At 36.0% G+C, this 24,984-nt stretch overlaps 1 protein-coding gene across 1 annotated transcript in view; it reads right to left on the reverse strand.

Annotated features, from left to right (window-relative positions):
- Tspan12 (tetraspanin 12) overlaps positions 1-24,984 on the reverse strand; it is a 73,576-nt gene that overhangs the window by 23,715 nt on the left and 24,877 nt on the right. Inside the window, exons 5-6 of the mRNA XM_046422394.2 lie at positions 10,488-10,562; positions 6,742-6,849 (exon numbers count right to left, since the gene is read on the reverse strand). Coding sequence (XP_046278350.1) covers positions 6,742-6,849; positions 10,488-10,562 — 183 coding nt within the window. The remainder of the gene's footprint in view (positions 1-6,741; positions 6,850-10,487; positions 10,563-24,984) is intronic.

Raw genomic sequence — 24,984 nt, forward strand, 5'->3', positions numbered from 1 at the left:
CGTCATACAATGGCAGATTTGACGTACAAAATAACAAATCCGATAGCTGAAATCTTACCTTTACCATTTCCTTCTAGCCATTAGAGAGTAGTTAATCGACTGTATATCATCTAGCTATTTAATTGTTCAACATGTTTAAATATTGTATTAAAAGTTCCATAATCTCTGTGAAAAGATTTATTAACCAATCCATCATAAAGATTGAAGACTTGGAATCCATAACCAATAAAAGTTCCAAAAACTTCAAGAAATGAACAGGTTGGGCCAACAAATTTTCATTCAACAGAAAGAGATTCTTGAAATAAACCATCATAGTCTTATTATCATAATTTCAGAAAAAAAATATGTGCCTTTAAGCTTGAATAAAGTTGGACTTACAACTTATATTGCCTTTCTTAAATCATATTTAAGAAAACTATATTTTCTTCATTGTTTTGTTGCACCAAAGATTAGCAAAAAACTCTGATGAAGGTTTAGAAACACAGTTTAAAGACATACACAGATTAGATTCAGAGAATTATCTATGCTGAATAATTTTCTGCTCCTGGGTAAAGGAGGAACAAGTACTCTTCCATAGAGTCAGAAGCAAGGAATATGGGTAGTCACAGAGAAAAACTCTGCCAAGAGTGACTGGTTATGCAAATGATGTAGCCCAAGAGATCAATCTGTGCTCAAGATTAATAGTGCATCATCAATTCAATGTTTAACTAAAGTTAACTTTGAAGAATTCTGAACTTCTCATGAAAAAGCAAATAAGGAAAACACTAAAATTTATTTTGGATTTTTCCACTTGCCTAAATATCTGATGTTTAAAAAGAACAACAGTTATCTTGGGAGGGTTATAAATGATGATTACTAAAAGCTATAGTTAATACTAAAGTTTTGAGAAATGCTACAAATGTTTTTAATATTTTCCTGGTATCAACTCATTCTAAAAGTCATGAATATATTATAATCATCACAAAGTTAAACTCTAAAACCAGACATAACAGAAACATCACCAATTTAAGTCAAATATAATTTGACATCAGATATTTTACATAACTCATTGAGTAGTCTTTAAAACTAACTTGCAGTAAAAGGACTTCACTTTCTAAAAATTATCAACTACTACAATTCTAAGTCAGTCTTTTTGTTTTTGTTTTTTTTTTTCCAAAGTCAGTCTTTTAAAATCCTTACGTTCAGAGAAAACTCATTTCTCTCATTTTCTAATGGCATGAGTCCTTCCAAATTTGATGACTTCCAAGGGCAGTCCTTGGAACACCCTAACTCAATCACAGTGGTACAGCCCATTTATCTGACTTTGTCAGGAAATGAGGTGATCCACTGACCTAGCTTTTCCAAATAACTTAAACATACTATGTTCAGGGCCAAACTTTTTTTTTTTTTTCATAAGTCTCTGAATTTTTTTTTCTTTTACATAGTTATCTTTCTTCTTCAATGGAGGATAGTGAATTTGTACCGAATCATTTTCTGAACATGTCTTTCAGTAAATTCATTATTATACAAACACATCACCATGGTTCTTGTCATTTTCCTGCCTCCTTTAACATTGCATAGTAGTTTAGCTTTACTGTTGCTAACACTTCCAGTTCTAGAAAATACCATACAGTCACCATTTTATACATAAATAAACTGAGATCCCTTGATGGGTCAAGTCATTTCCCAAGGTCATATGCCAATATGTAGCAGAGCCTGCTTATACCAAAGCCTGTACTCTAACCACTATGTTAAAGGTAATAGTTTCTTTAAAAGGTACTAAATAAATGCCACTAGGACTTAAGCAAGATTCCATTAAATTGAGGCACATGCTTAGGGTAACAGTGAACAAGAGATCAAGAAAACAGAAACCTGAAAGGTGAATTTTAGCTCTGATTTATTTTGAAGAGGAGTATTAGAGTCTGAAATGTGTCACCCACCCAACCAAATTCATGGTTTGAAATTCCAGTTACTGGTATCTCAGAATGTGACCCTATTTGGACATACAGTCTTTATAGAAACAATTAGTCCATTGGGTGAGTATTTATCCAATGACTGACATCCTCATAAGAAGAGGAAATTTAAACAGATGTGTATAGAGAAGACAACTGTGAAGACACAAGGAGAAGATGGTCAGCTATAAGTATTATAGTTTAGATCTGCAATGTCTCCAAAAGCTCATGTGTTGAAAGCATAGTCTTGGTGTGGCAAAGTTCAGAGGTAGAGGTTTAATGAAATGATTGCATTATGAGGGTCACGGCCTCATTGTGGATGAATCTATTTAAAGGGTTAATAACTTAATGGACTACTGAGTGGTGATTGTAGGCAGGTGGGCTGTAGCTAGAGGAAATAGGTCACAGGGTGTCATCTTGGGAACTATTTCTGTCTCTGGCTCCTTCCTGTCTCTCTTTCTCTGCTTCCTGTCTGTCATGAGCCCAGCAACTCTTCTCTGCAATGCCCTTCCACCATGATGTTCTGCCTCACCTCAGGCTGAGAAGTTGTCTGGATTTTGCCCATGTCCTGAGACTTTATAAGAAGTTGATTTTAAAAGCAATAGACTTTTTAATCTGGTAGAAGAAATGTCTAGGCAGCATAGCATTCAGGCAGTGGCATGGATGTTGCTGGCAGCCTTTAGCCACTTTTTTTGTGATAATCAGGAGAAGAAAGCAGAGCAGAAAGATTGGAAAAACTTGGACTTCAAAGGTGGAAGTAATACTGGGGCTAAGGAAGTTGCAGTTGTTAAAGACATTATTGCCACTAAAGACATGCTAAAGACTTTTGCCTTGACAGTAAGAAAGATGGCTTGGATACATCTCAGGAGCTGGCAAGATCAAACCCATCTCAGGCTCAAGGGAGTAAAAGTGAAAATTTTCTTAAGAGACCAGTGGGGAATCCTTCTTGCACAAGGAGGCCTAGGAAGTTTATTCAACATGCTCAGCCACCCAGACACTCAGAGGCAGCTGCAGCCAGGGTCCCTGAAGGCTTGGCTACTGCTCAAGATGGCGGCAGACTTTAGCATCCATCACATGGGGGTACTGGTTCTGCAGGAATGCAGGATGCTGGACTTAGTGGGTCATGGAGGCTTACACCAAGATTTCAAAGGGAAGACCTTGGAAGCCAGGCAAAGTGCAGCAGGGTCAGAGTCCCTGTGGGCACTCCATGGGAAGGCAAGGTATGGAGATTTGAGGAGGAAGCCAAACCTGCAACGGTGACCCCCAAGATTAAGAAATACCAGTAATGTTAGACATTGTCCTAGGAAATCTGCAGGAATCAAGCAGAGACAAGCCAAAAGAAAGGCCCCTTGAGCTGCAACAAACAAGGCCACAGGGGCGGAGCTACACAAGCCCTTTGGAGGGAATTTATGATGCCATGTGCCCCAGATGCCAGACATGGATCTACAGGACTTGTTTGACCAGTTGAATTTCAGTCTTGCTTTGGTCCTATCCCTTCTTTTTATGTCCCTACTTTTGTGAATGGAAATGTTTACTCTGTACCATTATATATTGGATACTTTTAAATTGCTTTTAATTTTACAGGAGCTCACAATGAGAGATTGCCTTGAGCCTCAGAGAAGACTCTAGACTTGAACTTTGAGCAATCTCAGAACTGTGGAGACTATGGGGACTCTTGGGATGGACTAAATATATTTTGCATTGTCAGACTGAGAAACTAATGTGACTCCATTTTTAAAAATAAACAAATAACAGCAGCTTCTACCTCAAGGCCTATCCTAAGGAAGGGGGCGTGACCCTTGTCCTTGGAAAAACCCACAGAGCACTCCTCAGCACATACCCACCCTGCTGAGTTGTTTGTCTGTAAATAACAGGAGAGCTCTCCGTGCTAGGTGTCCCTGACTCAGTTAGGCTAGGTAAGGACCCATAGCAACCCCCCTAGCAACCTCCAATCAGCATAAGACAGAGAAAATACCTGGGTTGCCAGATGACCCCCAAATAGTTTATGGTGGTTGATAACATGTTGGGAAACCATGTAGTTTAGCACGTACACCTCTCGTGGCCTAAACCAATCAGTTCAAACAAATCCCCCTCTTATAGTAACCAATCACCCCTACCCAAATTGTTCCCGCCATTGAATGTGCTAATCAATGTTAAGAGTTGTTGTTTGACTTTCCCGCGGTATGGAATGATTTGCTATGTGATGTTGTGACGCATAGAGTATCCCCCCAAAACCTATAAAATCTCACTGAACAAAGGACCAGGACTCACTCTCTGGGACCTCTGCGTCGGGAAGGTTGTGAGTCCAGGCTTGAGCTTCCAATAAAGACTGTGTGTGCCTGCATCAGATTCAGCTCCTAGAGGTCTATTGGGGTCCCACAAATCTGGCATAACAAGATGAGTGTGAGCTTTTGGGGGCCAGGGGCAGAATGTTATGGTTTGGATATGAGGTATCCCCCCAAAGCTGTAAGACGATACAGGAAGTTTCAGAGGAGAAATGATTGGATTGTGAGAGTTAACAGATTGGTGGGTTAATCCCTGAGCGGTGACTAGAATCAGATGGGGTGTGGCTGGAGGAAGTGGTTAATTGGGGGTGTGGCTATGGGGTATATATTTGTATCTGGAGAGTAGAGTTTCTCTGTCTGCTTCTTGACCACCATGATGTGAGCTGCTTCCCTCTGGATTAAGACATCTGAAACTGTGAACCCTCCAATAAACTTTTGCTCCCCTACAGTTGTATTGGTCATATCCTTTAGTCACAGCAGTGAAAAAGCTGACTGAAACAATGGACTACTTACTGGGGGGTGACTGTAGGCAGGTGGGCTATAGCTAGAGGAAATAGGTCACATGGTATCATTTTGGGAACTATTTCTGTCTCTGGCTCCTTCCTGTCTCTCTTTCCCTTTCTGTTTCCTGGCTGTCATGAGCCCTGCAACTCTTCTCTGCCATGCCCTTCCACCGTGATGTTCTGCCTCACCTCAAGCCCAAAGCAACTTAGCCAGCCAGCCATAGACTGAATCCTCTGAAACCACAAGCCAAAATAAATCTTCCCTCTTCTAAACTATTTATGTAATGTATTTTTGTCATAAAGTAAAAAAGGTGGCTAACACAATAAACCACGGAGAGAGAGGCCTAAGAAGACACAGGCCCTGCCAGCACCTTGATCTTGGACTTACAACCTCCAGAACCATGTAAAAATAAATTTGTATTAAAAGCCACCACATCTGTGGTACTTGGTTATGGCAGTCCTAGCAGACTAACATAAGAGCCTTAGAAAAATTATTTCAGGGTGCTCAGAGATCATTCCCACTCCTTTTAGTGGAATAGCCTTATGACATGAAGGAGGGAGCTTACCATATGACAATTCTAAAAATAGCACATTGTCAAGTGCAGTGCTTATACATTGTCTATCCAATGTATATTAGCTGAAGTCATCAGAAAAAAAAAAACACAACAACAAAAAACACCTCACTTTTTTTTTTAACCTGGATTATTGGATTATCATGGTCTACATCATAAATTCCAGAAAACAAATAGCTCTGGGGTGCTCCTCCCCAGGACAGTAGCTGAACATTGCTTATTATAAATTCCCTAATGCTTCACATATTTCCCCTTTGTGTTGTTTTTAGTACCAATGTGCAGTAAACAAACAAAGTCAGGAAGCATTTAAATAAACAGAAAATCTGTGTTACAATGATAATTTTACCATCTCAACAATTGTAAGACAAAGAGCCAGATTTGGAGATTGTCCTGAATTTGAACCTCTGTCCCTCTCCAAGACATAATAATTAAGCAGAGAGCTGGCTACTGGGTAAGATATTCATTCTCAAATGATTCACAGTCCATCACAAAGATGAATTAAAGGAATCTGAGGTTCTGGATCATCTGGGAATGTTAAACACAAGGAAATTGCTTGGGAGAAGAGCTTAGTCTGAAGCAAGAACAGTGGTCAACTTTAAGTCACCAGATTTTCAACATTTAAATATAGACTGAATTTGAAATGGTTATATACACACATACACTGCCACATAAAGTGCTACATGGGCAGTTATTCAAGAAAAGCTAAAAGCCTCTATACTTCCTGGTGTTATTAATAACCATAAACTAAATGAGATCAAATTTATTGATATCATTTAAACTTTTCAGCACTCCCAGGATGTAGGTACTTTTATTACACCTATTTTACAGGCAAGGAAACTGAGGCTCAAGGAGGTTAAGAAAATTACAAAATCTCACAGAATATTTTAAGCAGCGGAGCTAGGATTTGAATTAAGAACTTTCTGACTATAAATTTCATGCCCTTAATGATATATGTACTGACTCCAAACTCCTAAATGAGAACAATCTTCTTTATTTTTGGTACCAGGAATTGAACCCAGGGCTGCTTAACCACTAGGCCACATACCCAGCCCCCAAATGAGAACAATCTTTAAAAAAAAAAAATTAAAGAGATGTTTAAAATACAGATAGCTCTAAAATTCGTGAGGAAAAAAATATCTATTTAAGAAAAACTTGGATAATTGCAAAATAACTCATGAAGAAGAAACTTCAGATTAGTTTAGAAAAATGACTTCCAAATAAATGTATATGAACTAGGTGAAATAAAAGGGAAATAGTATTCATGGGAGAAAAAAAACAGAGTATAGAGTTAACTTAAGGTATTTCTCCATAAAAAATTACACCAGTGACAATTAAATGATAGGTTTAATTTTCCACACAAAAAAAATTTACCAAAGCCAAAGCTTTGAATACTTGTTTTGAAAATGTGATACTTATACTATACTCTTCACCCCAAAACTATAGCACTTACCTCTCTCTGAAAAAAATTCCAAGCATGAGTAAGCCACCGATATCTAGGTAAGCCGTAGTTTGTCATTCTGGCTTTCAAAGTGACCATATCTGACCACTGTACTGGTACCTGGGGGGAAAAATTATATTAACATACAAGCACATTTTTTCAAACACTAATATTCTCACCTACTTAAAAACGCTGTCACTCATTAAACAGATACATGAGGTGGGAGGGAAAGGGAGAGAAAAGGGAAATTGCATGGTAATGGAGGGAGATCCTCATTGTTATACAAAATTACATATAAGAGGTTGTGAGGGGAAGGGGAAAATAAACAAGGAGAAAAATGAATTACAGTAGATGGGGTAGAGAGAGAAGATGGGAGGGGAGGGGAGGGGAGATAGTAGAGAATAGGAAAGGTAGCAGAATACAACAGTTACTAATAGGGCATTATGTAAAAATGTAGATGTGTAACCGAAGTGATTCTGCAATCTGTATTTGGGGTAAAATTGGGAGTTCAAAACCCACCTGAATCAAATGTATGAAACATGATACGTCAAGAGCTTTGTAATGTTTTGAACAACCAATAAAAAAAAGAGAGAGAGAGATTGTCATTCTAAGGAATATTCATTTATCTTATTTCCACATGCAGTCTAAAAACAAACAAATGTCTTAAATCAGAATCTCTTTCATTTCCAACAGCATCCCCCTCACTTGGGACTTCATCACTTTAAATTCAGGATTGCTGCAATAGCAATTTAAACAAACAAACAAACAACAAACAAAAAAAACGCTGTCAGTCACATATTGACACATACATTCAGAACATATTAGAATTTGCAAATCCTATTTTAAATTTCTATTTGTTTGTGGACTAAATAAAGCTCAGGGCACAAGCCTGACATTTTAAAAAATGACACAAAAATCAAGAACCTGAAAATAAAAATTACTAGGATAATTTTTGAAATGTTATTAAAAATAGCAATGTTGATAGAAATAGTTTAAAAATTCTTGATCAAAGATATTCTTCAATTTTCCCTTTCAAAAAAAAATTGGAAATTAGGCTTCGCAGAAGAAAACATACAAACACTTGGGAACATAATGTTGTTCCCCAAATACTGGGCTGACTGTGTTCAGATGGATTCAACAAAGTTCAGGGAACTAACCAAAGTTCAAGCTATCCACTATGAGTTATTATTATCTCATAGCTTTTGAGGCGTAAAATAAATGGAAGTAACATAAATTCTCAAGAGATGTGTCATCTGAAAGAATGTTATTGACAGATTTTATCTAAAGGAATGATAACTAAAAGGTAAACACGTATAAGCAACAAAAATGACAGGGAACTAGATTGATGTCGAGTCTCTTGATTTAGCTAATAGAACATTCTTTTACTTTTTTTTTTTTTTTTAACTTTCCAAAATAAATATTGGTTGTTTCTTCATGGTGACCACAATCACTCTGAAACCAAATGTGGTAAGAAAACAGAGGAGACCATTGAGGTTCTGGCACAAAATACTGGGATCTGGCCATAAAGTAACAGGCAGGGAACTGCTAGAAGCACAAAGCTCATTCTATGTAAAGGCTGGGTTCTGCAAAATTTGGCAGATAATAAACTTTAATGGCACTTTTCATTCTCACTGTTATTAGTGCAGAAGCAATAAAAAATGTGAAGAACTTTTTTTCTTTTAAAGACTGCTTTCCACATTTTACTTTTAAACAGCCCTTGCTCTATCCTGGTGAGGTAATGGGGAAGATTTATGCAAGCAAAACAATGATGTATGCCCTCAACTGAAATGGCAGTGTGCACTCATTTAGTACTAGGACTCAGAAGCCTTTTGCAGATTGTCCCTTAATAGAATGGGGTATTTAAACAAATACAAATTCTTTTGAGTTTCCTTGTGTTTCTTAGAAGTATGTTGGAATTAAAACAATCCCTTTTCAAATACCTTAAATGAATTCATTTTAAACTTGCTATTACTTAGGAGACTGATCATATATCAGTATTCCATATGTACAATAAAATCCATTTTAAAAATCCACAGAAAGTAAACTCATTTCTAAAACAATCTGATACTTATCAAACAGAACACAATCCAAAGCTGAGGTAAAGGGATCAAGAATTAGTTGTAAAATTTACTCTCTAATGATTGACTGTAAGGGACAGAAATTTATTATTTGAAAACAGAGAAACTTAACAATCTCTTTACCACAAAGACCCAAAAACTAATTCCCCCAACTACTTTTTCACTTTCCTAAATATACTAAATTTCTAGGGATGGAGTGAACATGTGAACTCAAAGACCAAAAGAGAATTTATATTTTCTTGGTAGATTTCATTTTGAAGAAAGTTCTTCACTTTATATTATAATGCAGCTAAGAGAACAGGGCGTGACTTTTCAACTTCTCATAAATCCACTCCTCTTCCTCAGAGTATCTACACTCTGGTAGGAGTGCCTTCATGGGGCTCATTTGAGTGGCAGCACCAAGGCATCATCTACATGTAAATTGCAGTATGCAGAGTACCCACCAGTCTGTAGTAGACTGCTACTTAATATTCACAACAGCCTCACAGAAGTAGCAAGTTCACCATTCAATCTTTAATAACTGCATCAGTTGCCAGAAATGAGTTCAATTATTAGCACAACTGTCTAATGCACTCTTCTCTCTCAAACAAATACAAACTAATCACCCTCTTTTCTTCAGAGCTATTGAATTTAAAAATGTTTAAAACTATCACAAATGCAGGGTCCCTGGCCCTGCCCTCTACCCTGCTGTCTCTTTCTGACTTAGCACATCTGGGCTGGAGCCCAGTTATGTGCACCACTAAGAATCACCCTGGGTAAGTCCTACTACAGATGGTCCAAGGATTACATGTTGAAAGCACCATTTTGCTGAAACAGAATTATTCTACGATGCTTAAGGTGGAAAAAATCTGGCCTGCCTCCATGAAAACAGCCAGCATTCACAGACATGCAAAGGCGCAACACCCCACGGATAATAAATGAACAAATTTCCATCACTGAAGTGAGCAGACTAAATAAGTAACACTCATTGTGAGCAAAAGTAGAGTGTGAGAGACAAACCAAACTTGACCAGTAGAATCTTAAGACTGAGAAGCTCCTAGCCTCATTCATGCTAATACAGCTATAAAATTTGTTACAGCCAGTTCAATGGCTGAAGTAAGAGAAAAAGTGCTGAAGAGCACTTTTCAAGTAGCCAACCCTCAAACTGTGAGAGTGTTTCTAGATGGCAGTCAACATATAGCAAGTGTCCCCAAGCACACTTCCTTTAGTGGAAGATGATTCAGCCTCTAGCAAGCAGGAGATGCAAGCTTCCTGGTCCCAGGGTTGTTCTGTGTGATGGGTATCTTGGAAGGCTTTAAGGAGGTATGTTCAAGCATTCTCAAACAAATCCTGTTATACATGCAGATTTTTCCTATGATTAACTCAGAAGTTGGAAAATTATTTAACAATATATGCTAGCTTTATCTCTAACATCCACATCTAAGCAATCTGTGAAATTACAGACATGTCCCATAGTATACCAAATAAAGTATTATAAATTAAGGTTTGAAAATATACTTTAGACACAAAAAAGAAAAGTTTATTTTTTCAGAAGTATTGGGACTTCATTGTTACGAAGCATGTTATGTAGTAGGAACATTCAAATTAACAATCATGGACTGAAATTAATCTAAAATATTTGATTTACTACATTGAACTAGATATTTTTTATATTGTGATTATAGATTTCTTTGAACTCACCACAAGTTCCTGCTCATATGTCCAAACACCACAAGCCAGTTCTACGCAGAAAATGACAAGGAGACTTCCAAAGTACTGTTGAAAAACAAAAGTTAATATACTTTGTATACAACCAGAAATAGGAAAAATTGTGGTCTATATGTGTAATATGAACTGCAATGCATTCTGCTGTCATATATAACAAATTAGAATAAAAAATAAAATAAATATTTTATTAAGAAAAGAAAAACAAAAGTTTGCTATTAGTACAGAACCATGTGAAGTATGGCTATCAAAGACAAATCAGATATTATATAGTGTTATATTTATCTAATGGACAAGGAAACTAAGCAGACGAGGAAAATTTCAGCAAGCTTAGAAACCCTACAGATAACATGCAATACTCATCTAAGTGGGCGTTTTTATTTGCTCCTAGGACAAATCTTTTATAAATGCCAGTATTTGTCATAGGCCAAAGAAGAATTTACACTTTAAAGCTTAATAAACCGTAATCAAGTTCTCTGAGAAATTAAACCTCATTTTTTTCAAAATGAATGAAGTATGATCAAAAAGTTCAATGTGCTGCCTGTAAGCATATTATAACTCACTCTTGTAGGCAACGGAGACCTCTTTTGCATTCTTCGAAAAGCATAGTATAAAGCAAAATATCAACTACCAATGACAATGCAAAAAAAGTAATAGTAAGCTGCTATCATGGGAAGGCACTTAGATTTATAAAAGAATTTCAGAAAGTCTGACAAGGTACGCATGGGTAAATAGATAGCACAAACTTGAGTACAGTTTAAAATTAAATAAAAATGAAGGCCGGGCATGGTGACACACAACTGTGTAATTCCATCAGCTCTGGAGGCTGAGGCAGAGTTCAAAGCCAGCCTCAGCAACTTAGCAAGGCCCTAAACAACTTAGCAAGACCCTGTCTCAAGTAAAAAAACGGACTGAGGATGTGGCTCAGTGGCTCAGTGGTTAAGCACCCCTGGGTTCAATGCCTGGTACCAAAAAAAGAAAGAAAGAAAAAATGAGGATAACAATTCAGGATTCCTATAATGGAGAACACACATGAACACAAACTGAGGGGAGCTGGAACAAAAAGAGGAAATTTTTAGGCAAGTAAAACACATGAACAAGTGTGCAGAGGCAGCCAAAAGGCTCAATGAAGGGTCAAGGAAGCAGAATAAGATTCATCTATCAGAGAAATGTTAGGAGATTGAACGTGAAAGGCAGACGAAATGTCGATTTAAGACAGATCATGGTGAGCTTTAAATAATACACTACTGGGTTTAAAATCTATCACCATGGTAACAAGGTAGCATCTCTCAAAGTTTCTGAAAAAGAAAGACATGAGAAATAGATCAATGGTAGGATTCTAATTGGTTTGGGAGGGAAGCGCCAATTAGGTAGGTTGATGATTCCTTAGAAGGGAACAAAGAGCAGACAGGAGGTGGGGACCCGAATCAAGATGGTGGCCTTGCAAATAGGCAGGAAAGACCACCTCCAAGTAATATAATAAAAGAAAAATAAAACAAAAGAAATTTGACTGACTGGATTTAGACACTGAAGGGGAAAGATACATCAACCCTAGGTAGAGAAATGGGGAAGGGTAACTAGTTCTGCGAAAACACTGACTTTGAGCAACACAGAAATGTATATCCAACTATTAGAAATGCCAGTTCAGTGCTCAGATACCCAAGGATAGAAATTAGGATGATTAGAAATAAAAATTTAGCAACTTTTGGATAGTACTCTATATATCAGGCACTTTCATAATTAATCCAGCCAAGAACTTTGCGAAATGAATGAGACTACCCCATTTACAAATGAGAAAATGAATGCCCAAAGTAGATAATGTTCAAGAATGTGCACATTACATTTTGGAGGGCTGGATAATCGTATCCCTGTTATGTATGTTCTTTTTTGCCCACCTCCCCCACTGTCGATATAAATTTACATAAGGAAATGGCAAAAGTGTGAGAAAAAATGGGCTCTCTAAAAGTTCTCTCAATGCCTCCATCAGGAATAAAATAGCCCTGAGCTCATGAATCTTCTGCCTCACAGTGCAGGGCTGTGCAGCAATCATTATCAACTGTTCCCTTCACTGAAGTGAAAGCTTCACCAAGGGCAGGTACATTTTTGTGTCTCTCATCACATAAGGTATGTGTTACATGATAATAATAAGTATGTGTTACATAAAAGGGTAAATGAAAAAGTGAGATTTGCTAGGAAGTGACTGGAAGCTCCTTATACCAGGTGATCCAGAAAGGCTTCTTTATAAAGGTGATATTTAAGATGATCCAGAGGGCTGGGGTTGTGGCTCAGTGGTAGAGCGCTCGCCTAGCATGTGCAAGGGCCTGATTTCGTTCCCCAGCACCACATAAAAATAAACAAATAAAATAAAGGTATTACAACTAAGAAATAAATATTTGTTAAAAAAAAAAAGAAAGATAAATCAGAGACTTATATTCTTTCCCCTCTATCCTTGTCTTGTGTGTTAGCATCCACATATCGAAGAGAAGATTTGGCTTTTAGTTTTGTGGGACTGGCTTATTTCACTTAGCATGATATTTTCCAGCTCCATCCATTTACCAGCAAATGCCATAATTTCATTCTTCCTTATGACTCAATAATATTACATCGTGTATATATACCACAGTTTCTTTGTCCATTCATCTGTTGAAGGACACCTAGTTTGGTTCCATAACTTGGCTATTGTTAATTGAGCTGATAAACACTGATGTGGCCATGTCATTACAGTATCCTGATTTTAAGTCCTTTGGGTATAGGCCTAGGAGTGGGATAACTGGATCAAATGGTGGTTCCATTCCAAGTTTTCTAAGGTCTCTCCATACTGCTTTCCATAAACCAATTTGCGGTCCCACCAGCAATGTATGAGTGTGCCTTTTCCCCCACATATTTCCCAACATTTATTGTTACTTGTATTCATTATAATTACCATTCTGACTGGAGTGTGCTGAGGTCACTTACATAAGTAGCTTCTGAACAAGGAGTAGCAGGGAAAGGAAGAGAGTGGGCTGATACAGGATTGTGAGCTGACAGAACTTACACTTTTGAGTTTCAACACTTACAATTTTTGCCCAAAGAAGGGAAAACATTAAACAATACAGAAAATTAACCTGATTTTTCTGCTATGTCCACGATATAATCTTTATACTATAAAAATGTAAAGCACTAAAATTCATTTTGCTTCTGTCATAGTCCCTTTATTTAAAAAATAAAGAATATAGAATGGCATAATTTCTTAGACAACAGCATGGCTTAAAAATGATAATTGCTCAAGACATAAAGTAGTACTTTGCTTTGGGGATCCATTTTACAAGCTACACTTATTCTCAGTATATGTAGGACTCATAGTCAGCTTCAATCTCCTCACTTCTCATTTCCAAGTGTTTTTTTTTTTTTTTTTGGACTTCATTTAAAGATTTCAGTCTTGAAATGCTGATTAAAGAAATCTGGTGAGCAACAGTACTCCAACTCAGTCTCTGCATTCTCTTTAATATTTAATTAAGAGATCTTTAGACACAAAAAATTATATTTGCTCCTATGGTACAGTGGACAAATGATCAGTAGTTACATGCTAGATCATTTTTCCTATCTTAGAGAAAAATGATACGGCAGGATACCTTTGCTCTCTCAGATCCTTAACCTAAATTCTTTTCAAAACTGATTTCTTGCTACATTGACAACCAAAGCAGTTCTCAAAAGGCCAGATGTCTCCAAGGATAAAACATGGACATGGATATAATTCTATATGCTGAAGGAGAACAGGAGATACAGATATGCTCACTTTGTCTTGGGGTTAACCATGCAGATTTCTGGACTGATTTTATATCCTTTGAAATCCCACTTGACATGATTCATTTCTTGCCTCCTGGAGTCACTGATGAGTTTGCAAAAGCCCAAGCTGTACCTGTTGAAAGAACCCAGCACAGGGTCCTGGGCAAGTACCCGGATGTATGCAACATGTGTAATACCTGAGTAATTGCCAGGCCTATGGATTCATGATATCACGTTTGATTTCTTAGAATGAGTATTGCAGTGGGTTAGCAATACCATGACCTAGGCATCCACAGGAATGAATACATCAAGCATATATACCTAAACCAAATTCTCATTCCAAACTCAAAATTGAGATTACTGATGATGGGAGAAAGAGGGTAAATTCTGTTTCACTTGGCCACTGTTATAACTCTAGGAAAATTCCAAAATGATCATGTATTTCAGATTTCCAATGTTTTCATCTGATGCAAGCTCTCCCATACAAAACAATTACCGTGCATTTTATTTTATTTCACTAATACTCAGGAGCCCTATTTGACCTTGAGGTTAAAAGCACAAGTTTCATTAACATTATAAAACTTTCTTGTAATGAATTAAATCTATACTTTAATTGAAATATTGTGTTTTTACAAATGAAACTGCAACTTCACTGTTAGCTGTCTTCGCTTTGTTGTTATTACATTGGCCTGAAATATTCAGTCTTGTATTTCCATTCTTAAATATGAATGTCAAATCTACCCTTTGTGCAACACACTAGATGAACTGCATTTACTCCTAAATTTTCTTTTTCCATGAGATCTGAGTTGTTGGTAAAGTCATCCTCATGTTGATTATTGCATAGAGAATCACTCAGTCACCATTTACTTTAAGGACTGGATTTGAAGCATCTCTAAAGTATAATGTTAGCCATAGTTTCAACACAACATAACTAGCAAAGAATAAAGTACCAGCTTCCACTGAGCTTTGCTATGGTCTGAAGTGGACAGTCACATCACATTTCATTACACAACCATCTGCTGTCCTCAGCTTTATTTGGGAGCATGTATATGTTGCCCTACTGGTGTTACCATGTGCCTCTCATGCTAACTTTCCCAGTGCATATGGTTTGATGAGATGGTCTGTACCAATTTAGCTTGCAGAGCAATTAGCCCTCTCTTCTTTGGGTGCTTTCTCTCTAGCATGGTGGAAAAGCTTCTGAATGTTGAGTTAGAAAATTCCCAGCTTGAAAATACACTTGTGTGATCTTTGGCAAATCCTTTAACTGCCCCCATGTCAGTTTGCTCATCTGCACAGTGAAAATAAAAATAAAGCCTTTTGCAGTTGTAAAGGTGGAATGGATATATGTGAAAGGGCTTCAGAAAATGTGAGGTATGATACAGATATGCTGACTTATAAATGCCATTCTGTGCTAGTTTATGAAACACAATCCAATATTGATTTGTTCTTTCTTCCTATACATAGTTGCCATAGCCTGCAATGTGCCACGGTTTTTTCCAGTACTTTAACACTTGTTCTTCACTAGCTTACTTTTTCTCCTTCCCTCTGCACTTCAGGATCCCCTGTCTACTGTATTTCAGGTATCAAACATGTATGCTTTCAACTCCATGGCTGCATTACCTCCAAGTCACAGTGCTCACCCAGTAGCCAGACCATGAATGTCAGCTGGCAAGATCTTATTCCTAAGCATTATTTTATTCCTTATGCCTAAATAGCACCTGTCACAGAGCAGGTAGGTATTCAATAAATATCAGTGGAAATCATGATCAGGTTACCAACTCAGAATACCAATTTCAGCTTTTTCTTGGGTTTCCTTTACCTAATTTGAACCTTGAATTTCTTGTTAACATATGACTCCCCTTGATTTCCACGTACACATTTCTATTTTAAATATTGCCTCTGTTTTATGTGTATCTGTAGATTATACTATGACAATCCAGTGTGCCTTGAAACATTTAAAGCCATTTGCATAATTCAAGAAAAGCAGCAATATGCACAGTCTCCCCATCTTTCTGTGATACTATCAACTAAGCATTTTACAAACAAATGAAGAATGAGAAAATAGGTGTCTATACAAGGAAATTAGAATATAATTGTTTGCATCACTATTATATTTACTTTGAGAAATTATTCACTACAAGGTTCCTTAAAATAGAAGTGCCTCTATTATAACTAAGCTAAATTTTGAGTCATATTAATTTTATCCCAAAGCATACATTCACACAAAAAGTATATCTAGAAGGCACTCTGATAATAGGACATGCCCCTGAAATAATACAATTGATAATTGATTTTTTTTCATCAAACTGCTAGAGCTGAAAATAAATAACTTCAGTTCAAATGTATGTGCCCTGATGGGGTCAACTGGTAGAAAATTAGATAGAACAACATATGTGAAGTTGCCTTGATGATTTTTTTTAAGCTACACAAGTAGAAGATTGAAAAAAAAAAAAAAAAACAGACCTGGCTTCAGATTTTAGCTATTTTACCTACTAACTGAGTGACCTTGGGCAAACCAGTAGGCCTGAATTTCCTCATTTATAAATGAGTATGTTAAAACCACTTTGCAGTGCTGTGCTAAGGATTCAATGAGGTAAAGTGCTATTGCATGGTAACCACTCCCTAAATGGTAGCCATTAATAATAGTATAACAGCGTCTACCAGAACATACATGCCTACAAGGACAAGAAAGATCATTGTGTTTAAAATACCTAATGCACTTTCTGGCACATAGCAAGCACTCAAGTCACACTTCTTGAACAGAAGTAATTATTATAGGATGAAGATGTGTAAAACTGTTCATCCTCTGGAGATTATCAGTGTCACCCCCACAAAAGAGCATCCAATCCCAGAAGCTAGTGGGCAAAATCTTAAATCCCTGTCCAGTCAGAATATAGCTGGTATTTTCCAAAAAATGTCTTCATTCAGAAAACTGAAGCAGAATGAGTGTGAAGGGTGGGGATCCAATTTATTTTTCTAAAGGACTGAAATAAATTTGTTATTTTACTTACTTTTAAAATTTATTTTAACTAGGTATATATGAAAGCAGAATGCATTTTGATTAATTGTACACAACTGCAGCACAACTTTACATTTCTATGGTTGTAATGAATAGCGTCACACCATACATGTACACAGGGTAATAATGTCCATCTCATTCCACCAAATTACCTGCCTTTATCAACTTATTATTTTAAACTAACTAGAGTTGGCCACAGAATTGCAAGAGTAGCATCAATTACCAACCTGTGCGCACTGGAAGAGGGGAAGGGCATAGCATCCCACCTTCCTGTTTAAGTCCTAGATGACTATAAATGTATCTCCCAACAGAAACAAAGGGGACATATCCCCCCAAGTTTAAATGTCATTTCATTTCTTTATATGTGTAAAGACAAAATGGTAGAATCACAAGAATATTCTTAAAAGAAATTTATTTATAAAAATGATCTGATTCCCTGTTACCACCACCCCTAGGATTTTACACCAGAGAAAGCCAATTACCCTATCCTGTCTCCCTCTTGAAACTTTACTAGAATGAAAACAAAGGGGTATTTAAAAAGGTATAATCCCAGAGAAATTAAAAATAAAATGACACAACAGCAAGCATATTTTGGAAAGTGCAAAGCAGATAGAAGAATAGTAAATTTCTCAGCTATTCATGAAAATTGAGTGGTAGGTCTATAGAGGGGAAAGCTGGGAACAACTTGACTTACACCGCAGAGCCTGGGGTACTTCAGTGTTCGAAGCTCTAGATATTTCTAGAAGTGGATGAGGACAAGACTTGCCGAAAACCCTTTAGGAAGAGGTTGGACCTTGTAGTTTCCCTCCCTCACAGCATGCATCTAGCTGGCTGCCACACCTCTACCAATAAAGAAGTCTGAGGAAGAGGGCACACTAGGACAGTCTTGGACCTGGGCACAGCATGTACCATAAGAGAGAAAGTACAGTACTACAGAGGATTGATGTCAAATTCATCTAGCTTTCCTACAAAAGTTCAAAACTCACACCAAACCAAAATAGCATTGGATTTCTCCATAGAATATTTGAAGCTAAAGAAAAGCAGATTAGGCTCTTCCAAATTCTGAGGAAAAAAAAAAAAATGCATGACTTTCAACCTCTTTCCGTAGCCATCAAAATTAATATATGAGGGTTAATCAAGAAATTTTCAGCCAGGCTTCATAGCACATGCCTTCAATCTCAGCAACTCCAGAGGCTGAGGCAGGAGGACAGCAAGTTTCAAGTCAGCCTTGGCAACTTGAGAAACCCTTTGTGAAAGTAAAAAATTAACATAAAATAAAAAGGGCTGGGGATGTAGCTCAGTGGTAGAATGCCCTGGGTTCTATTCCCAGTACCATCAAAACAAAGCCATTTTAAGGCACACAGGCTTCTAAAAATCACCTGTGTTTGCTTTGTCAGGAAACTACTAGAAGATGAGCTCCCTAAAATGAAAGAATAAACAGAAAAAGACAATGACTTGACATCCAGGAAACAGTATCTAAAATAAATGGAGGCAAAGGAAATGCCAGTGAGGTGAGAAAACATTCTATGATAGCGACAATGTCGACAGGCCAAGACTAGAGCAAGTCTAGAATGTTCTGAGAGATGTTTGGGGAAAAAAAAATTGGTGAAATGTCCAACATATCTGAATACATAAAGAGAAAAATTATACCAGGGGATGTGAAGTTAAATTAGACATTAATACATAGGAAACTAAACAAAGTTCTTAATTCCAAGAAAAACAACATATTATTCCAGAAAGAAAACATAAACCCAGTATTTTATCTGGCCCAGCTCTGAGTAGATTTTCCATAGTCATAATCATGTAAACACTGATCTAACCAAAATTATGATACCTCCGGGTAGAGGTGGAGGGGGTCAGGCACGAAAGGACGCCAATTCTTCATCTTCATGGGGGAAGTCAATGGATAGTGCTTAAAACTAAAACTAAAGGAATGAGAAGAATTACATAAATATGTGATTTAGAGATGTGAAAGTAAATACAAAGGAATCTGCTAAAGCAAAAATTGATAGCAGTTGCCTTTTGGGAGTAAGAGATGGCAGGGGTGAAGGATGCTATATTTCATTAAAAAAAAGTTTTAGCACTAAATTAACTCTTCAAATTATGTGCATGAAACACTCTGAAAAGTAAAAACAAAATTAGGGCAAACAATAACTCAACCTCAACACCAAAGAGAAAAGACTCGATACTGAAGGACCTTAAATGTATTTTACATAGAAAAAGTAATTCTAAAATGCCAAAAATTATAAGTAGCTCAAATAAACCTAAGGGTTATTGGGATTAAAGGAGGTGAGTAGCAACTGAAAACTTTCTGTATGTTCAGGCCCTGCCTTTCTTTTGCTAAATATACCTTCAATCCTTTAAAATAGAAGTGGTATAACAAAACACAAAAGTGCATACTTAAATGTGGTTTATAGACCACATTTAAAGGTCTCTTAATACATATCACCTGGAAATTTGGGTCTCTTCTGCAATATTACTCATTAAAACCACACATACATTCTACCCAAATTAGTATGAAATGGATTATTTTCCACAATAGTTCATTTCACTCAAAGAAAAAGTCCTTTATTGTGCTAGATATTTACATATCTTAATATAAATTACTCATCAAAAATTATAAAACTATCATCATCTCCATTTTTCCAAAAGGAGAAAATGGAGCTAGACACAATTCATTTATGATCGAGAGGAAAAAGGACACTAAGTTTTTCAGAGCACAAGCTCTGGAACCAGACATTCTGGACTTAGATTCTAGTGCTACAATTTAATTGGGCAAATCACTTAACCTCTCCATCCCTCACTGTTCCCATCTGTAAAATAGGATAACAAAAGTGCCAAGCTCAGAGTATAGTGGAAGAATTTGATAAGCCAAGGTAGGCAAAGTACATGAACAGTGGCTGGCACAAAACATATTTTATATTAGGAACATTGTTGTTAGCAATACCTCATAATCCATCATCTACAGATTCTAACTTCCAAACACACAAGCATATCAGTACACATTCATACATGTATATACAAAACCTCATCTTTAAACTAGAGAAGAGTGTCACAAAAATACGGTGTATCCATCTTTGATCAATCCTAGGTGGGGAAAAATAAAAGATCACCAATATATAAAAATTTTTAAAATGGCAAAAAATTCCTTTTTTCCTACTACCTTCTATGTCTAGTTAAAGGCCCAATACAGTTTTAACTATGTGAAAAAGTTATAACAGATAACAATTCCATCTTATTTGCCTTTTCAACTTATAACTTCTAACAGTAAAATTAATTTTATTCTTATTCACATTTTATAATTTTTATAATGAAGTAAGGGACATGTAGCCAATGAGTGCTTAATAGTTCATTAAATCCAACTTTTCAAAAAGCACTAAAAATGACAGAAATGTTTTTCTTTTTACATCTTTACTTCTTAACTATTAATGATTTATATTAACAAATTCTAAGAAGGTACTATTTGCTTTTGTGTAAAATATTTCAAAGAACTTTTTCTCATTGGGAGAAATTGATTTGTCTTCAATATTCATTTATAACTTTTGTTAATCTAATGTAAACAAAAAAGCAATCTTCCCTAACAAAGTTAATCAATTTATTGAGTGTATTTAACCCAGTAAACAGTTAAAAAACATAGGGAAATAGACTTTCAATTAAAAAGACATTTTTAGAAAAAAATACATTGTGTCAGTGTAAAACTGAACATCTTTATTTCATCTAATTTTATGAAGAGAGTATTCTATAACACAGACTATCTAAAGAAAACAAAAAACTCCATATCCTACTCATCATAAATAGGTAATTGTTTTCTAAACTGTTTTTCTATATTAATACCGACTATAATAGAATTCTTATAATAAAACAAAACTACTGTTTTCTTGAACACTTTTGCATATGTCCTTGTGCAAGTAAATAATCAAATAAGAATCATAGAACTCCATCAAGAACATGTTTCACTGAGAGAAAAGTAAAAATTATAAACACTGTACAAGTATTTTAACCTGCTACTCTCTTAATTTATGACTAAAAACTCAGATTTTTTTTCTATAAGTAATAGTCAACATAATTTAAAACCACAAAAGTCAGATTTGGAAAAATAATACAACCTGAGATGCAACTTCCCACAATAAAAAACTATTTAAAAATATAGCATACTTTGCTGAACATTTTGGTATTTTGAAAACAAAGACCCTTTTGACTCCTTCTACATGTTATATAACCAACCCTTTTAATAAACAAAAAGTTTGATTAAAGGTCTGTGTTCACTAAATGATAAATGATAAACTCCAGTCTCTGCGCTGTCAAATACTAAACTCTGCAAGCTTTCAGTGCTAAGTATCTTTATGTCAGTTGTTTATTTTTCCTTTCCCAGTGATTGGAGGTTTAAAAATATTGTATTACTTATAGTTAGTAAATAAGGGAATTCCAGTGCCAAATATTTGTACAAGATAATGGAACAGCCGCCCTTCTGTTAAGAATTCACAGGGACTAAAATACTAACAGCTCAAGAATACTTGCTGCTTAAAACATATATACACACAGTCTCTGTTTAGTCAATTCTCAAAACAATGTCATAGCAGACACAGGGTTGGTACTTTTTGCAGGCTTACAGTTAACCTTGTCTGATGTCTCTACAATTTTTTCAAAAGAAAAGCAACACAATTCTTCCTTTAAAGAATCAGAAGTAGAATGAGGTCAGTCTAATTTAGGAAAAGCTAGAACTGCAGGCCAATTGTTAAAGAAATAGTTTTATAACTACTCAGTACAGGTAGAAAGTCAAGCTCAGGTAAGTAAGTATTGGTAAGTTGTGGTCCCCTGTGGCTTAGACTTTATACTTGAATAAGTACAGAATACTACTATTTCTACAAATGTATCCTAATTTACTGTTCTTTTCAAGTTTACTTAAACTGGTCATTGCTGAGTCTTTTTTTTTTTTTTTTTTTTATCAAAGGTGTTGCTGAAGTCCAAATTAGTGTTTGCACCATGTGCTGTTTCAACTACTAGACAGAGAAATGTGTTGTGGCAGGAACCCAGGTCTAGCTGAGTTCTCAAGGTCAACGACTTACACCATGGCAGGTAACACATTAAGTCCTGCAATAAAACGGCTGGACTCGCTGGAGAGGTCACCAAGTGAATGGCTTCTGTTGCCTTGTAAGCTAGGTCAGCTGAAATCTGAAAGCTCAGCCTCACCTTCAAAGATTTACAGGGTGTTACAGGTCTCTGAAGAAGCTATCTCTACAGATTATTGGGCCATTCTTCAGAACTTGAGACAGAGGTTCCCATGTCCAGAATCTGCCCGCAAAAAGGCAAATAGGAAGCAGCCTTAGAAATAACTAAGCAAAATAGACTCAATTCTGACCTTGATCCCACCTCTAAGACCCACCCGGATGTGTCAGGCTCTTCCCCAGCACAAGAGGGGCAGGAGTTCATGATGGCAGACATTCTTACAACATTTACAGAACAACAAATAATATGGAAAACGTGAAAAGATGATGCTTGACTAGACAGAGGGAAAACTCATACTTTAATATCTGCCAATACTTCTAAACATATCCATAACTCTGTGGATGTTTCTTCTTAATCACACTATTTTCATTGTTTTACCTTGGTTTTTGGACAAAATATGCCTTATAACTTATTTTTGTATATTTTCTAGAATAACCAACATCCCTATTTGCTAAAAAGAGTATTAAAGGAAATAGTTTCTTTTAAATATTCTAAATCCACATGTACAAATATTTATTACAAGGAGACAGGCTTATTCTATAATTTTTATATAGATATATATTTTATATGTTTATATTTTTTACATATGTAGATAACATCTTTTGAAGTAAATATATACTTTCTTGCTGAACCAAAAAACATGGGTTTTTGTTTTCCTTAAGAAAAGAAAAAAAAAAACATAAGAACACAATTTTGGGGGATTGTTACAACTAATTCACAGGTTCAATGTTCAGAGAAGGAAAACCATGAGTGAATAATGATATAATCATTAAATCACGAATGCTGCCAAAATATCAGTGAGTATAATTGATAGAAGGATCGCTGTGAATTGAGCAGCATGAATTACAGAACAATTTTAAAGAAACACACTTTTGTTACAACAAATATTTGAATAGAACAATGCTGAAAAGCAAAGGCCTTTGGAGACAAGTTTTTATAAACAAATCAATGATGACTTGAACAAAGCATATCCATTATCTTTAAGAAGTAAATGGTTCTAACATGAATTAGCTTGTTCTCAAACAAGTTAAGCAGTGGTCCCACAGTCCTGACCCATTTCATTGTTTGTGGAATCTTCCTCTCCCCCACTACTGCTGAGGCTGGAAAATTTCTGCAGCTCCCTAAGAACTATGATTTCACCAGTCCAACAAAGGTGCTGGGTGGTTGCTTATCTCTCAAAGGGTGCCTTACTTATCCCCAGCACCCAGTTTCTAGATGTCTTATTTAGTTTCCTAACTACATTTTTACTATCAGATCTGAACTAAAGATATTCAGACTATAGAATTTTACTTATAATAGACATGCAGGAAAAAAAATCTAAAACACTGAGCTAGCCTTCCCCACATGAATATCTTTATTTGTCAGTAAAGGTATATTGTGAGAATCCTAGTATCTCTTCTATCATTAAAAAAAAAAAAAATCCCTAAACAGGAAGTCCTCTTAGTCCCGAGTGCCACAATCAGGTAGTCATATCTTCCAGGTAATTGAGCAAAAGGCCCAGAAGCAACTAGGAACAGACACTGCTACCAGGGACATGAGCAAAACCCAGGTCAGAATGCATCACTTTTCTGTTCATAAAACATCAAAATGCAGTATGCACAGGTACTGGACATGGTCCATACATTGGCCCCAACTCCTATGGCCAGCTTTCATCATTGCTGGTTTACATCTTACCCCATGATGCCTATGTGCCCTTCTCCAAGTCCACTTTGAGCTTCTCAGCATTATCACAGTGGCTCCGGCCACTAGCCTTCTAGATCTTCAAACCTACCCTGCACTCAGCAATGGCATCCCATAAACCATAGTACACCCAATGTTTTTAAAACATCTTCATAGTTGTTAATTATTTTCAGGAAATTTGCAGTCTCCAAACTTGAGAGTTATTAAAAAAAGAAGTGAAAAAATTGCAATCAAAAGAAAATTCAGATTATCTTTTTTTATACATGTATGCATCTACATATATATTCTTTATATAGATACAACCATTTATTTTTAAAAACTTCAAATATATTGCTTAATAGGAATACATCATGAGATAACTATATTATTTATATTTTTAAAATAAAATTTAAATTTATCATTTCTTTCATTTGAGCTTAGATCCATCTTAACCTGAACATGCAACCAGGGACTGTTATCACCTTTTATGTGAAAAGGGAAAGGCATTTGGATCAATCTTTAAAAAGTAAACTTTTAAAAATATATGCAATATCATAAAAAAGTATTTTTTTTCAATTCATAATCTTATTATTCAGTCACCAGCTTCTTAAACTTCACACATAAAGTAAATATTAAACATAATTTTCCTAAACAGTTTATCTAGAAGTTGCTTTCCTTTCTGCCTTACATGACAAGATTCTCTTTTATATTTGTGATTTGCCCTCTTGTTTTAATTCTCTGTACATTTAGCACAGTGCATCCTGAGTCATCTAGACAGCTACATGATTTTTAAATGAATGTCTA

The sequence above is a fragment of the Marmota monax genome, unplaced genomic scaffold (genome assembly GCF_021218885.2).
Source record: "Marmota monax isolate L192 unplaced genomic scaffold, Marmota_monax_Labrador192_F-V1.1 WCK01_AAM20220418_F8-fsc00027, whole genome shotgun sequence".
NCBI classification, from domain to species: Eukaryota; Metazoa; Chordata; class Mammalia; order Rodentia; family Sciuridae; genus Marmota; species Marmota monax.